This window comes from Arvicanthis niloticus, chromosome 1 (genome assembly GCF_011762505.2).
Source record: "Arvicanthis niloticus isolate mArvNil1 chromosome 1, mArvNil1.pat.X, whole genome shotgun sequence".
NCBI classification, from domain to species: Eukaryota; Metazoa; Chordata; class Mammalia; order Rodentia; family Muridae; genus Arvicanthis; species Arvicanthis niloticus.
The window spans coordinates 7,222,217-7,236,654 of record NC_047658.1 but is presented as its reverse complement, the minus strand read 5'-3'; the positions used below and the strand labels follow the sequence as shown (position 1 = coordinate 7,236,654).

Sequence of the window (14,438 nt, the reverse complement as noted above, 5' to 3'; positions counted from 1 at the left end):
TCCCTAGGGGAGCCTGAAGCCACCCAGCATGTCACAGACTCTGAAGCTTTGGCAATGAAAGCAGTCACCAGCACTTCCTGTGCTTACAGATGCAGAAGATTCTGTTCTCATGACCATTTATTGTAGGCATTCTGCTCAGCACTGAGGTAGGAAGAGGAAGCTGGGATGGCCTTCTTCTTGTCACAGGCTGAGACATGCCTCTGGCTGACAACCCCAGTGATAGCAGGAGTCACTGACAATAATTCACCACCAGGGAAGGGAAAGAGGTAGACTCAGGGGTCCAGGAAGGAAAGACAAGTACATAGATATCAAGACCAGCTGCAGGGGAAGGCTCTAAGTATCAGGGGTCTCTAGAATGCCAGGCTCTGGAGCAGACAGCTGTCATCTGGCGGCAGACTGGCCGGGGAGCCTGGGCTTCTGAGGTTGATTGGGGCCGATGTACTGGAGAGGCACGTGGGTGGGGGCCGTGATCCGGTCAGTGCCTAGGTAGGGCTGGAGAACGGTGGGCACCAGGACTGAACCATCCTGGTGACAGAGCAGTTATTAGGATGCTACCCTTCCTCCAGCTCTCCCCTCAGCTGCTGGTAGAAGTCTCAAACCCTCATACTGTTTCCCTTCTCTTTTTGAGCCCAGAGTGTTCTCTATGCCAGGCAAACTCTTAACCACGGAGCAAAGTCCCCAACTCTTCACTGGGGGATTCTAGGCAGGGGCTCTACCACTGAGCCACGCCCCCAGCCCCTCACTGGGGGATTCTAGGCAGGGGCTCTACCACTGAGCCACACCCCCAGCCCCTCACTGGGGGATTCTAGGCAGGGGCTCTACCACTGAGCCACACCCCCAGCCCCTCACTGGGGGATTCTAGGCAGGGGCTCTACCACTGAGCCACGCCCCCAGCCCCTCCCTGGGGGGTTCTAGGCAGGTGTTTTTACCACTTAGCCACACCCTGGCCCTCTTTTACTTTTTAACTTGAGATATGTTTTTATTTAAGTTGCCCAGGCAGGCCTTGAACCTGTAGTCCTCCCGTTCAAATCTGAGATTCCAGACTTGGGGGATTGCTCACCTTTTGCTGATTGCTCTCCAAGAGGGCAATGAGGACACGGGGAACAGCACAAGCCGTGGCATTTACCTGGAAGAAGTGCATGCATGCTCAGGGGCAGGCTCGGACTTCATCCTGGCCCTGGGACGGGAAGGTGAAAATACAGTGGGGGCCTCACCGTGTGTGCAAACTGCAACTCCCCGGTCTCTGTCTTAAACATGATATACAGACGGCGGCTCTGGAAGTCTGTGCAGTTGGAGGCGCTGGTGACCTGGAACAGGAGTGATTGAGAGGCTGTCTTGGGGAACAGGCCCATCCTCCAGTGCTGTACCAACCGTGCCCACTAGGCCAGGCCTCTCACCTCTCCATAGCGGCCTCGGCCAGGCATCCAGGCCTCAATGTCGAACTTGCGATAAGCAGGAAGGCCCAGTTCCTGGGTGGGCATGTCCAGCACCCTGAGGCCAAGGGCAAAAGTCATTGGATAAAGGAGAAGAATGTAAAGGAGGTGAATGAAGGAGGAGGAAGAAGAGGAAGAAGAGGAAGAAGAGAAGGAAGAGGAGGAGGAAGAGATATGGGAGGAGGCGGCAGAGGCGGCGGCGGCAGTGGCAGTGGCAGCGGCAACCACAAAGGAGGGAAAGGGATAAGAACACAGTGGAAGCGAAGCACCAGTAGCTGGGGAGGCGGTATCCACAGGAGACAGAAGAGAAGGCCGAGGTGAGTAGGAAAGCCTCGGGCTGTCTGTGGGCACTCACCCTACCGTTCTTATGGTCTAGACCAGCACCTCCAGTTTTGGAGTTCTAACTGGCCTTTTCTGTCTGTCTTTTTCCCCCTTTTTCTTTCAGGGTGGGGTGGGGGTGGGGATAGGGTCTCATATAGCCCAGGCTGGCCTAGACTTCACTATGTAGCTGAGGATGGCTTTGAACAGGGTCCAGATCACAAGTGCTAGGGTTGTAGATCACAAGTTGTAGGTGTGCATCTCTGGGCCCTGTGTTTGTGTGCCCGCTGATTCCACTAGACAGGCTGTGCAGTGAGCGCTAGGGCGCCATTTCTGTCTCTCCAGCACTAGGGGACAGATATGCTCACCATCACCCCCAGCTCCTGTGTGGGTGCTGGGTCAGAGCTGAGGTCCTCCTGCTTACACAGTGGGAACTTTTCTGAGCTTGTTTTGTTTCCTTTGAAATAAGGTCTCACTCATGTAGTCCAAGCTGCCCGCAAACACACAGCAATCCTTCTGCCTCAGCCTCCCCAGTGCTTGGATTCTAAGTGTGAGCCGACATCAAACCTTTTCTGTCTTGTTTCTATTTTATTTTGAGACAGGGTTCCCCTCTATAGCTCAGGTTGGTTTTGAACTCATGGAAATCCTGCCATGGCCTCTAAAAGTGTTGACGCTACAGGTGTGAAACCTGTCACCTGGTTGCATACTCTCCATTTCTTTATTTGTTTTTTGTTTTTGTTTATGTGTCTGTTGTAGAGTTGCCTGGGTACAAGTTAGCCTTCCTCGGCCCTCAGTAAATCTGTGTGTCCTAGAGAACAAGTGGGTCTTGTGACAGCTGGTGCCTCCCTTCTGCTCCCCCACTTCACCCTGGAGGACAATGAGGTTTCTTGAACCAAACTCTAGAGATGGGGCGCTCTGAGGGGCGGGGAGCAGCTTAATTCCCATGCTCTTATAAAACAAAATAATGCACAGACAGAAACTATACAGTACAGAGGCCTCACCTAGGGGAAAGCAGCAGGTGGTAGGCCTGCCCGTGGACCCCACTCCCTCCCTCAACCCCCACCAGTCCCACCCAGCACCATCTCCGCACCGGAAATGCAAGCCCAGCTCCGTCAAGATCTCCACCTGCAGAGACAGGAACTCATCCAGCAGCTGTGAGCTCTGCTCCAGCCCAGGGCCTGTCACCCCAAACATCTCCACCTGGGGCAGGGCAGGGACACTGGGTCAAAGAGGTCCTGGGTGGTGGAGGGGACCTGTGTACGCCATCCAGGCCTGTGCCACTCACCTTAGTGAAGTGATGGACTCGGTACAGCCCCCAAGGCTCCTTCCCAGTGTCTGTCTCTGCCCGGTAGCAGGTACTGGCACAGACCATCCTAGTAGGAAGATGGGAGATTGGGTCAGGGAGGGTAGATGTTACCAATGGGTCTAGCAGGAAAGGAAATGAGCATCACCTGACTGGAAGGTCCCTGAGTGCTACAGAGTGGTCCATGAAATACCCTGGGAGGAGAGAGAGGCATGTTAGCCAGGGTTGCCATTGCCCACAGGAAGTCACAAGATGGGGTTAGGGAGGGGTGCCATTGCCCACAGGAAGTCACATGAGATTTAGAGTAGAAGCCTATATCAGAGGACATGATCGTGGAGTCCCTGTGATTTTGAGCAGTTAACAGCCTACACAACTGTATGTGTTAGCTCTAGGGTTGTTATCTGTTCCCTGTGGGGAGCTGTTCTTCCCCCATCACCCAGGCAGCTGCTTACCTGCCAGCCCCACCTCTGCTGTCCCAGCCAGGTTGAGGTCTTCGAAGCGGGAGGGGTCAATATTGTAAATCTGGGATGGGTTGGCATTTGGTGTCATTCCACAGCCTTCCTGGGGGGAAGGTTGTGGGGAGTCAGGTATGGGTAACCTGGCCTCCCTCATTCTGAAGTCACCACCCCAGCTGTTCCTTTAGAAAGCATCTGGAATTGCTTTTCTCTCCCGCACTGTGACTGACTTCCATGACCCAGCCCAGGGTGGTCTCCTAAGGGAGAGAGGGCCTGTCACTCCGGTCTCACTCACAAATACAGCTCCTCTCAGAAGGTCTGGAACCGTCATGGGGGTGAAGCCCTGCAGAGAGAGGAGGGGATCAGCCTGAGGAGGAGACAGTGGCTGTCCTGCCATTCTACAGTCCAACCCTCAGCTGAGGACACTACGGAGGCCTGAGCCCTGGGACCCTGTCATTGGGGTGCTCCTGCTGGGAGCACCGTGCTTTCCCTGCAGTTCTGCAGAGGGCAGCTGGAGGCGCCACTGAGCACAGCGCTAACGTGTCCCCTCCCCACCTGAAGCCTCCCTAGTGCCCTCAGAAAATCTGTTTGGCCAATGCCTTTAATCCCAGAACTTAGGAGGCAGAGGCAGGCAGATCTCTGAGTTTGAGGCCAGCCTGGTCTACATAGGGAGCTCCAGACTACCAGCTAAGGGCTAAGGTTACAAAGTCAGACCCTGTCTCAAGAAAACAAAACAAAACAAAACAAAAAAAACAAAAAAAAAACAAAACAAACAAACAACAACAACAAAAAAGAATAACAGAAAGAAAACCTGCAAGCCTGTGACGCCCCCACCATGGCCAGCAACTCATCAGCCTTGATGGCACAAACCCCTTGCCTCAGTGGACACTGCTCCCCAGGCGCCCCAACCCTGCAGCAGGAAGTGAGGGGTAGTGATTACAAGTGCAGGCTCTAGGCCAAGCCCTGAGCTCCATTCAAGCCTCATTTTCCCATCTCAAAAGGGGGCATAATAATAGCATCCACAGAGCGCAGATGACCTAGGAATCAACGCCGATGCTGACAGCTGCGGCACACTGGCCTCTTGGTTTTTAAATTTTTTAATTTTTTTTTGTTTTTTTGAGACAGAGTTTCACTATGTTGCCCAGGTCAGCCTTGAAGTTTTGATCCTCCTGCTTCAGCTTCTCTGCTGCTCTCTCTCTGTGTAGGGGTATGTTCCAGGGGATGGGACCAGGGCCTAATGCATGCCAGGCAAGTGCTTTACCAGTTAACTGAGCTACATTCCCAGCCCCCTGAGCAACCTCAATCCGTCTAAACTTGGTACTGGTGTCACCCTGTCCAAGCAGGTCCTCAGGCAGGCCATACCCTGCTGACAAGCTTGCTGAGGGTGAAGCTGACCAGGCCGTGCTGTAAGAGGGCTCCAGCCCCGCGCAGATAATAGGACCGGTGGCCAGACACGTGGGACAGGCGCCTAGAGACAGACAGGCAGACAAACCAGCAGTGCCTGTGGGTCAGGCTGGGTGGGGAAAGGACTCGTGTACCCAGGGGGCAGAGAGGCCCAGATGACAGGCGGGCCTGGCATCAAATATTCATGCTAAGTGGGCCCAGCCCTGGTAGTCCACCCTGTACCCTAAGGCTGCAGGAGAGAAGCTAGCTGCCAGCTGTTAGGGCTGCCAGCTGTTAGTGTGGGGATGATGGGTTGGGGGGGGTGAGACCCAGAGGAGGATGGGGGTGGTGGGGGTTTACTTCTGCCGGATGATGTCCAGTTTCTCGCCAATTTCCAGGTGGCCTCGGGGTCGGAAGGAGAAAGCTGGTTGTAGGTGGAATGCAATGGTAAGAAAGGAAGAAAGATGAATCAGAAAGCAGGGAGGGGAGAGGGAGAGGGTCATGGGGGAAGGGAAGAGGGGTAAGAGAAACAGAGAGAAAGGACGGAGGAGAGGGAAGTGAGGGAAATGGAGAAGAAGAAAGAGAAGAAGATGGATGAGTAAAGGGAAGGAGATCACACAGAGAGTGGAGAGACATACAGGGCTAGGAAGAGAAGCCCCTGAGAGTGGGAACCAAAGCAAAGCAAGGAAGAAAAGAGAGAGGCAGCCAGACATGCAGTACCCATGCCAGCGTGGGCTGCCCAGTGAAGGAAGGGCACGGAGACGCAGCCTCAGCTCAAGTCTGCTGGGATGTTCCAACTGTGCCCTCAAGCCCCACCCTGACCCAAGGCCTGCCATGTCCCAGCCTGAGACCTGAGGGACACTGAGCACTGGGGTGTGACTTACCCGGCTTGTCGCCCACCACACGGAGCACTCTGGCCTGGCTCTCATCCCCAACAGGCTGCAGAAGAGGAGTGTGTCAGAGGGAAGGAGACAGCCTGGATGCCCTGTCTCCCTTGCAGCTTGAATGGCCTTTACCGTGTCTGGGTGGGTCTGGTTGGGCAGCCTCAGTGCCTGCCGGTAGAACTGTTCCTCCAGCTGGGTCTCTCTGGGGTACAAGGTTGTGAGTTGCTTCCGGATTTCCCGGCCACGGGCCCGCAGGCCCTGATATTGGGGGTCCTAGACAGGGCAAAGAGGGTTACTCTTGGGGAGAGTCAGGGATACCTCCACGAGCATGACTCAGCTTTGCTGGCAGAACCCCATGCAGACACCCGAGTTTCCTCTCAACTTGGCAAGATCATGCAAACAATGTTCAGGTCTAGCTAACTGGAACTTTCTCTTGCTTTGGCTGTGAGGAGACAAGAGCCAAGCTGAACTACCCAAGAGGGAACTATCCACAAGGTGCACTCGACTCTGTCTTCCTCTGTCGGAAAGGGAAAAAGCTGGGTTCAGAAAAACCTAGTTTCGGAGCCAGGAGCTGGCTCTAGTGCACCTGACACCAGCTGTATTTTCACAAATTGACAGACTGTCTTTATTTTTAATACATATATTTTACATAAGTATACGTGTGTGTGTGTGTGTGTGTGTGTGTGTGTGTGTGTGTGTGTGAGCAAATGTGGGCCCTCTGCAAGAGCAGTACACACTTGTGACCACTGAGCCATCTCTCTGGCCCCAGCGGAAGCTGCTCTTCTTATCTTACCTTCTAACCCTGCCTGAATTAAAACTGTGACCAACATGGTACCCTCCCTGCCCTCCCCATTGAGGGTGTAGATGTCAGGGCCCCAGTACCTTCTTCACTTGGTCACTGTCTTGGTTTGCCTGGTGGAGAAGAGGAAAGGGGAGAAGGTGATTAGGTAATGAGCTTGGGGGTTCAGAGTAGAGACAGAAGAGGTCAAAGTTCAAAGAGGAGCATGACATCTGAATCTCCCACTCTGCCTCAGGTTCTCTGCTGATAGAGCCACGAGACAGCAACATGATGTAACAGTAATGACACCCAGTGCTCTGAATGAACTGCTCCCTCCTCCTGGGCTCTGTGAGGGCAAGATGGGGGTTCTTGGGAGTGTACCTCTTTATTTTATATTGTTACTTACTTTGTGCATTTGGGTTTAAACCTTGGGCTTTGTGCATGATAGATAACATTGTGCCACCCAGCTACATTCCTGGCCCTACTGGTGTGTGTGCGCACATGTGCGCACTGTGAGTGTGGATGCACCTGGAGGCCAGAAGAGGGTGTCAGAGCTTCTGGAGTTGGAGTTACAGGTGGGTGTGAGCACCTGGCAAACTCAGGTCTGTAAGAACCGCTAGATCATCTCTCTTTTTCGGGTTTTTTTGGTTTTGTTTTCTGTTTGAGACAGGGTTTCTCTGTGTAGCCCTGGCTGTCCTGGGGCTTGCTCTGTAGATCAGGCTGGCTTCAAATTCAGAGATCTGCCTGCCTCTGCCTCCTGAGCATTGGGATTAAAGGTGTGCGCCACCACTTCCCAAATAGGTTTTCAGCTTGTTTTATTTTGAAAGATTTATTTATGTATGTGAGTGCTCTATCTGCATGTGCCAGAAGAGGGGAACATCAGATCCCATTACAGAGGGTTGTGAGCCACCATGTGGTTGCAGGGAATTGAACTCACGACCTCTGGAAAAGTAGCCAGTGCTCTTAACTGCTGAGCCATCTCTCCAGGCCCTGTCTGTTTTTTAAATGACTTTTTTGGGGAATCACATAGGGCAGCCTGGCCTGGAACCTGATATGTAGCTGTGACTATTTTAATGAGAATGGACCCAACAGGCTCTCATGCTTTCACGTTTAGTCCCCAGGTGATGGACTATCTGGAAGAATTACGAAGCATGGCTTTGTTAGAGTAGGTACAGACTTGGCAGAAAGATATGTCACTGGGCTTGGGCTTTAAGACCTAGTGTCTGCTCTCTGCCTGCTGGATAAGGATTAGAATATAAAGGTCTCAGCTACTGCTCCAGCCTTCCATGCCTATCAGCTTCCTGCCACGATGATAATGGATGAGCCCTCCAAAACTATAAGCAAGTCCCCAGTTAAACACATACCTTGGTTATGGGATCTCCTCACAGCAACAGAACAGTGACTAAGACAGTAGCTAAGGAGGATATTGAATTCTTGATCCTCTGACCTCTACCTGGCAGATGCTGGGATTACAGCTGTGTGCCACCAACACCCTTAGGACATCTACTAAGCCATCTCTGTGAATGCTACAGGTCGTCGAGCTTTATAAATGTTGGATTGTGACTCTATATGGGGCGCTGTCACTAAATGTTGGGGTTGCAAAAAAATCGGCAACATTAAGGGGTTTTGTATGTACAATGATGTAAACTAGTTACAAACCAAACACGTAAGAAAGATGAGGTGTTTCTGGTAAAAAGGGGCTGGTGGGTGGGGAAAGGTTAAGAACTCAGGTCTAAGCCAGGCACTCTCTTCTCTCCTCCCCACAGACCTGATTCAGTTTGTCCCTTCAGTTCAGGACTATGGACACTGGCCCTAAACTAGCAACTGTGACTTTAACCATCCTGCGGATGACTGCTGTGAGGATGGGTGTCTGAGCTCTGGAAGCAAGAGGATTCTACTTAGGGAATGGCCTCCTTGCTCTTGGAAAAGACCATGAAGTAGACGTTGTCTCTGACTGGTGGCAGCCATCTTGGAACTGTGACGGGGTCTAATCTATGCATTGAAGTTGGGCACACAGAGGAAAAGAATCTGGCTGGGGATGATGAAGAGAGCTAATTCATCAGCCCTTGGAACATCAGGCCTGGGTGGCTTGTTTCTTTTTTTTTTTTTTTTTTTTTTTTTTTTTTTGGTTTTTCGAGACAGGGTTTCTCTGTGTAGCCCTGGCTGTCCTGGACTCACTCTGTAGACCAGGCTGGCCTCGAACTCAGAAATCCACCTGTCTCTGCCTCCCAAGTGCTGGGATTAAAGGTGTGCGCCATCACCGCCTGGCTGGGTGGCTTGTTTCATTAGGTAACAACTGTCTACATGATTCAAGCCCTTTTAATTGGGTTTTCTGTTACTCCCAGACAGAGGGACATCCTTGCTGCCTTGGCCTGCCCTGGCCCACGCAGGACTCCCATTCCCCCATGCTCACCAACAACAGGGTCCGCACTGCCTCTGCCACAGCCTCCTTCTCTGCCTCCAGGCTCTGGATCTGCTCCCGCAGCTGCCTCAGCTCCTGCCATGTGGAAATCTGCAGTGGGAGAGTGTCGCATCACAGTGAAATGGCCACTGCTCTGAAGTCTTCTCTACCAGGCACCTGATGACAGTGGGTGAGGGGCACGCCCTCCTCCATTAGCATAGATGCCCAAAAGCTCAGGTGGGCATGCAAGTGCCCTGAATTAATGCATTTCCCAGTTTACTCTGCAGCCGCTTCTGTATGATCACGACCAACCAATGTACAGTCATGGAAGTGTGACTCTTTGTTTTTGTGAGACTGTGTATTTATAGCCCAGGGTGGCCTTGAACTTGTAACTATCCTGTCCTTCTCCACAGAGGCCCCAGCACACACCCGGCTAAGTCACCTCTTTAAAGGTGATTATAAACTTTCTTTGTGAGTGGCTGCAGCATGGAAGTCAGAAGACAGCATACAGGAGTCAGTTCTCTTTCACTATGTTGATCCCAGGGATTGAACTCAGGCCATCGGCTCAGCAGTAAGGACCTTTACCTGCTGTGCCATCTCCCCTGGCTCGTCTTCTTTAAATGCAAGGTCTCCTCAGATCTGCCTGCCTCTGCCTCCTTTAAAATACCACACCCAGGCAGATTTTTCTATTATTATTATTATTAAGCACGTACATGAATTTCCTGTGTTTGCTCTCGAATGAGGGGTCAGAAGACAATTCTCTCAGGAGTTGGTTTTCTCCTACCACTGGGGAATTGAATTCAGGTTGTCAGGTTTGGCAGAAGTGCCCCTATTGGTTGGGCCACCAGTGCTTGCTGGTGAAAAACTCAACATGACAAAAACTTAAAATGAGGCTGAAGTGGTTTACAAGGACTGGTGTGAGTCTGCAGTCATCTGAATAAGTAATGTCCCCCTACCCTGACATTTCAACACGTGGTCAGTGGCTGGCGGATGTTCGGGAGGCCTAGGAGGTGTGGTCTTGCTGGAGGAAATATGTTCCCGGAGGTAGGCTTCGAGGGCTCAGAACCTCGGCCCACATCTATTTTGCTCTCTGTGCTTCATGCTTGTGGTTAAAGATGTGAGCTGTCAGCTTACTGCTCTGCCATTCTGTCCCCGACAAGCCCCAAAGAAAGTCTTCTGTAAGTTGGTTTGATCATGGTGTTTTATCACAGCAACAGAAAAATAACTATACGGAAGGGTTCAAGGCAGAGTTGGGAGATCCATCCATTATATTCAGAACTCACTACCGACATGGCGACCCCCAATTTTAGTTCCCTGTAAGGTAGAATCATGGCACATAGTCTCAACATCTGAATCAGAAGTACATAAACAGATATATTTTAAATATCTGCTTAGCAGGCATTTCTCCATTCAGCTCTATCTAAACAGCTTGCTGTTTATGGCAGGATGCAAAGCTCTATCTCCAAGAGTTCTTCTGATTCACACCTCCCTCCTCATTTTTCTTTGTGGCCTTAGGGTGAACCTGGCATGAAGTTCGAGTACAGAAGACAATGGTATTTAAGTTTCGGGAGTACAGTAGATACCAACTGTCCAATTATGAAATGCATGCAAAAGGGCATGCAGGTCACAGAAGGCATCCACAGCGTTCAATAGGGCCTTAGTTCTCCCTAGTCACTGGCACATAAGTGGGTGTCATGCACAAGACATTGCCAACTTGGGGAGGAACGCAAATTCCTGTTGAGTAGTTTTTCCCACAAAATGGAATGCATCTGGCAAACCCAGTTCTATAAAGTAGCCCGCTCCCGCAGGGCGCAAGCGCACTCACTCACAATTGCAGGCAGGTCGGCCGGCCGCAGCTCCCCCTTGCGGAGCTCCAGGGAGCGCGCGGCTTTTTCTGGGCATGCGCACACCGACTCCATGTCCAAGTAAGGAAGCTCGCTGTAGCCCTCACGTGCGTGTTCGTACAGGAGGTTTCGAACTCGTTTTTCTGTAGCGAAACTCCTCCTTGGGTTCTGGTTGCATACGCAGCGTCCTGCGGACCGGAGCCCCTGGCGAGCCAGGAAAGGCCACAAGAGCCGTGCCATGGACGCAGCCATCTTGGACTGGAAACAAGAAGTCACTCACTGTGGACCAGCCAATCAGAGGCGCAAGGAGATTTCCCGCCCAGGCTTCAGAAACCCTTCCAATGAGGAAAATTGAATGCATCTAGGCTCTGTCATTGTCCAATCGTCATCCTTATCCCGCCCCTTCAGTGACGTAGGAAAGATGCAGCCAACCACTAAAGAGAAACCCCGGAAGGGGCTGGAGATAGGAGTTGGCGTGTGTACGACCCCGCTAGGCTGGAGAGGTGAGAGCAATTACCGGTGATCTGTCTTCAGTTTCCCCTTCCAGTATCCGGGCGAGGGCGATTGGGTTCTTGGGGACCTACTCAGAGTGAGACTGCATTTGCGAGGGGACTTTCTGTTTTAGAGGAGATTCTAGGAGGCTCTGAGAGTGGGATTCTGGTCCCAGCCTGGTTTCTGAAATGTCTTATCGCCAAATACAGGGGCGCAGCAGGCGGCGAGATGTCCTGGCCCGGCCTTCTCCATGGCCTCACCACGTCCCTCAGTCGTGGTAAGTGAGCATGAGCCACAGGGACGAGGACAACTCACTGGCACTGCTTTTCCCAGATTTCGGATGGTGTCAGCTTTAAGCACGGTGCCGGTTTTTTTGTTTTGTTTTGGAGACAGGTTTTCACTGTAGTTCAGGCTCGCTTCCAAATCACTTTTTAGACAGGGTGGCCTTGAACTCCTGACTACAGCTTCAGTCTCCCAAGTTCTGGTGTTACAGGCTTTTTCTACCACCACGCTCCCTCCCTCCAGGGGCAAGATGTGGAAAGCTCCTGTGTCCGGAGTTTGTCAGTCATTGTCATGGCTCACCTGAATAGACAATCCCTGAGATTGTACTGCCTAGTGATAGTCTGTCTTAGTTTGTGTAAGTACACACTCTGTGTTCTTGTAACAACCATACCAACAAGTGTTCGTTTCTCGGCGTGTCTTCCTGGTTAGGTGTCTCTCAGTTGTGTTTATTCCTTCAGCAAGTATTTATTGATGACCTCCTACGGGTGAGAAATCCAAGCTAGGAAGTTTAGTCATTCATTCAAGTTCTGTGTTTCTAATTCCAAGCCGTCCGACCTACTGTGTTCTTAGACATTGCCCAGATATCAGGTCTGTGCACGGTGTCCTGAGGGAGGTGTTGGGGATTTCATTCACATGGATATTTTACTAGCCAACCTGCTCTACACTGAGAGTTTCAGGACAGGCAGAGCTACATAGTGAGACCCTGTTAAAAAAAATCAGTTTTGCATATATAAGTGTTTTGCCTGTATATGTCTGTGCATCACACTTGTGTACGGCTTCTGATCCCTGGGAACTGGGACTCCAGATGATTGTGAGCTGTCACGTGGGTCCTCTGTAAGAACACCCAGTGCTCTTAACCATGGAGCCACCTCTGCAGCTCCACAAATTAAGGACTGCCTTGAAAACATGCCCTCCAGGGTTCGCGCCTGCCTTTCCTTATGTTATACTGCAGCCACTCGGGTCCTTGCTGTTTGCTAGTTTGTTTTGAAGGTACCTAGGCCACAGCAGTCTGAACAAGGAATCAGTGGGGGATGGGGAGCAATGGCAGGTTGGGTAGGGGGTGGGGTCTTCAAGAAGGCTCGGCCTTGCATGCTCAGTTTATATAAAATGTTTAAAATCTGTAAGAACATTATAATTATGGGTATAATAATAAAGGTTAGCTGTTGTATTATTCCTAAATAATACATGAGTGTCTTGCCTGCATGAATATGTGCACCAACTTTCTACAGTGCCTTTGGAGGCCAGAAGAGGCATCAGGTCCCTAGAACTGTAGTTAAAGATTGTTGCCAGCCACCGTGTGGTGCTGAGAATTGAACCTGGGTCCTCTGTAAGAGCAACCACTACTCTTAACCACTGAGGCATCTTTTCAGCCTCCGTATGAATGTCAGTGGGTATGTTAGTGCAACTCATGCATGTGTCAGATCCTCTGGAACTAGAGTTGTGAACCACCACTGTGGGTGATGGGAATCAAACGGTCATCCTTTGCAAGAGCAACAAGTGCTTCTAACCACTGAGCCATCTGTCCATCCCACTGAATACCTTTAGACATAAGCGGACATGACCTTGTAAAGGGCTTGGATCGCTCTCTAGAATATGGAAACCTAGTAGACCCTCTTGTGTCTCTCCAGGCCTAGCCCTAGCTCCCCAGCTCTGGGCCACCCGTTCCATGGCCACCCTGAACCAGATGCACCGCTTAGGCCGCCCAAAGGAACCCCCTAAGCGTCTGGGCCCCACAGAGGGCCGGCCCCAGCTGAAGGGTGTGGTGTTGCGCACATTCATCAGGAAGCCCAAGAAGCCCAACTCCGCCAACCGCAAGTGCTGCCGCGTGCGCCTCAGCACCGGCAAAGAAGCTGTCTGCTTCATCCCGGGGGAGGGCCACACCCTGCAGGAGCACCACGTGGTCCTCGTGGAGGGTGGTCGCACACAGGACCTGCCTGGGGTTAAACTCAAAGTTGTGAGGGGCAAGTATGACTGTGGCCACGTGCAAAAGAAGAAATGACTAATTCACAGCGGTCTGGTGCTGGATCCTTGGAAACTGGCATGTCTTGCTCCAGAGGCAGCTAGTCAGGTTCAAATCTTACCTGACTCAGCAAGACTGACTGCTAGTAACCTGTTCTGGAGGTGAATTGGAAGGAAGTACTCCTGTGCCCGCTCTCGGCTTCCATGTTTAGTGTCTGCAGGTTGACCTCATGGATGGGGGTTGTAATAAACATATCTTCAGGTTGTGATGTCACCCAGTGTGCGGTGTTGGTCCCCAGGTGAGTTGGCAAATGCCAATCTGTGTGCCACAGTTCCCTCTTCCTGATAGAACTGTTCTAGGTGCTGGACGTTGTTACCTGTGTGCTCCACGTCCTCAGTGCATATTTGTGTGTGCGGAGGTGATGGGGGTTCTTCTGTTTGGGAGGTTGGTGTCTACATGTGAGTGCAGGCGGCCTTGGAGACCCAGGATTCAGTTGTGAACCGCCTGATGTGGCTACTGGAAACCAAACTCGGCTCCTCTAGAAGAGCAGTTTGTGTTCCTAATCTCTGAGCCATCTGCCACCCCCGTTAGCACCGATTTATTGGGTAGATCGGGAGGATTTAGAGTAGGCATCAGGGCGGCCTCCCCACAGCATGTCCAGTGCCAGGCAGCTCTACAGGTGGGGAGAGCGCAGGAGAAAGGATGTTACCTGGCAGGAGGCAAGGGGCCTCCGAGGAACTGATGAGACGTGCTCCAAGCTAGGCAAAGGTGAGGTGCTGCAGGGAGGACAGACAGACAGTCCTGTCCCCCAGGTAGACAGGGACCCACAGCTGGATCTGAAATGCAAATGTCCCAGTGACCACTGTTCCCTACTAACAATCAAGCCATCCCCAAAATATGCAGAT

General features: G+C 51.8%; 2 protein-coding genes across 3 annotated transcripts; one reads left to right on the top strand and one right to left on the bottom strand.

Moving 5' to 3' along the window:
* Positions 1-99: 99 nt before the first annotated feature.
* Positions 100-11,143, bottom strand: Sars2 (seryl-tRNA synthetase 2, mitochondrial). The gene is made up of 16 exons (XM_034486099.2): positions 10,785-11,143; positions 8,968-9,066; positions 6,659-6,688; positions 5,909-6,049; positions 5,777-5,831; positions 5,253-5,316; positions 4,872-4,977; positions 3,805-3,852; positions 3,507-3,615; positions 3,203-3,248; positions 3,037-3,124; positions 2,842-2,951; positions 1,398-1,491; positions 1,215-1,307; positions 1,061-1,126; positions 100-525 (listed from the first exon to the last, which is right to left on the bottom strand). Exons 1-16 carry the CDS (start codon positions 11,049-11,051, stop codon positions 382-384), a joined length of 1,560 nt encoding a protein of 519 aa, XP_034341990.1. The 5' UTR covers positions 11,052-11,143; the 3' UTR covers positions 100-381.
* Positions 11,144-11,185: 42 nt separating this feature from the next.
* On the top strand, positions 11,186-13,806 carry Mrps12 (mitochondrial ribosomal protein S12). 2 transcript variants are annotated; one of them, XM_034486111.2, is made up of 3 exons: positions 11,186-11,302; positions 11,501-11,568; positions 13,202-13,806. In XM_034486111.2, the coding sequence occupies exons 2-3, from the start codon at positions 11,520-11,522 to the stop codon at positions 13,570-13,572; spliced, it is 420 nt and encodes a 139-aa protein (XP_034342002.1). In that variant the 5' UTR covers positions 11,186-11,302; positions 11,501-11,519; the 3' UTR covers positions 13,573-13,806. The 2 variants fall into 2 exon arrangements, with proteins under 2 accessions (XP_034342002.1, XP_034342008.1); XM_034486117.2 differs by having other exon boundaries at positions 11,295-11,388.
* The last annotated feature ends 632 nt before the right edge of the window (positions 13,807-14,438 follow it).

Coding starts and splice junctions, on each gene's coding strand:
- Mrps12 (XM_034486111.2), top strand. CDS start 11,520: ATGTCCTGGCCCGGCCTTCTCCATGGCCTCACCACGTCCCTCAGTCGT. Junction 11,569..13,201: donor CACCACGTCCCTCAGTCGTG/GTAAGTGAGCAT, acceptor GTGTCTCTCCAG/GCCTAGCCCTAGCTCCCCAG.
- Sars2 (XM_034486099.2), bottom strand. CDS start 11,051: ATGGCTGCGTCCATGGCACGGCTCTTGTGGCCTTTCCTGGCTCGCCAG. Junction 6,689..8,967: donor CAGTGCGGACCCTGTTGTTG/GTGAGCATGGGG, acceptor CTTCTCCACCAG/GCAAACCAAGACAGTGACCA. Junction 1,308..1,397: donor GCCGAGGCCGCTATGGAGAG/GTGAGAGGCCTG, acceptor CTCCTGTTCCAG/GTCACCAGCGCCTCCAACTG.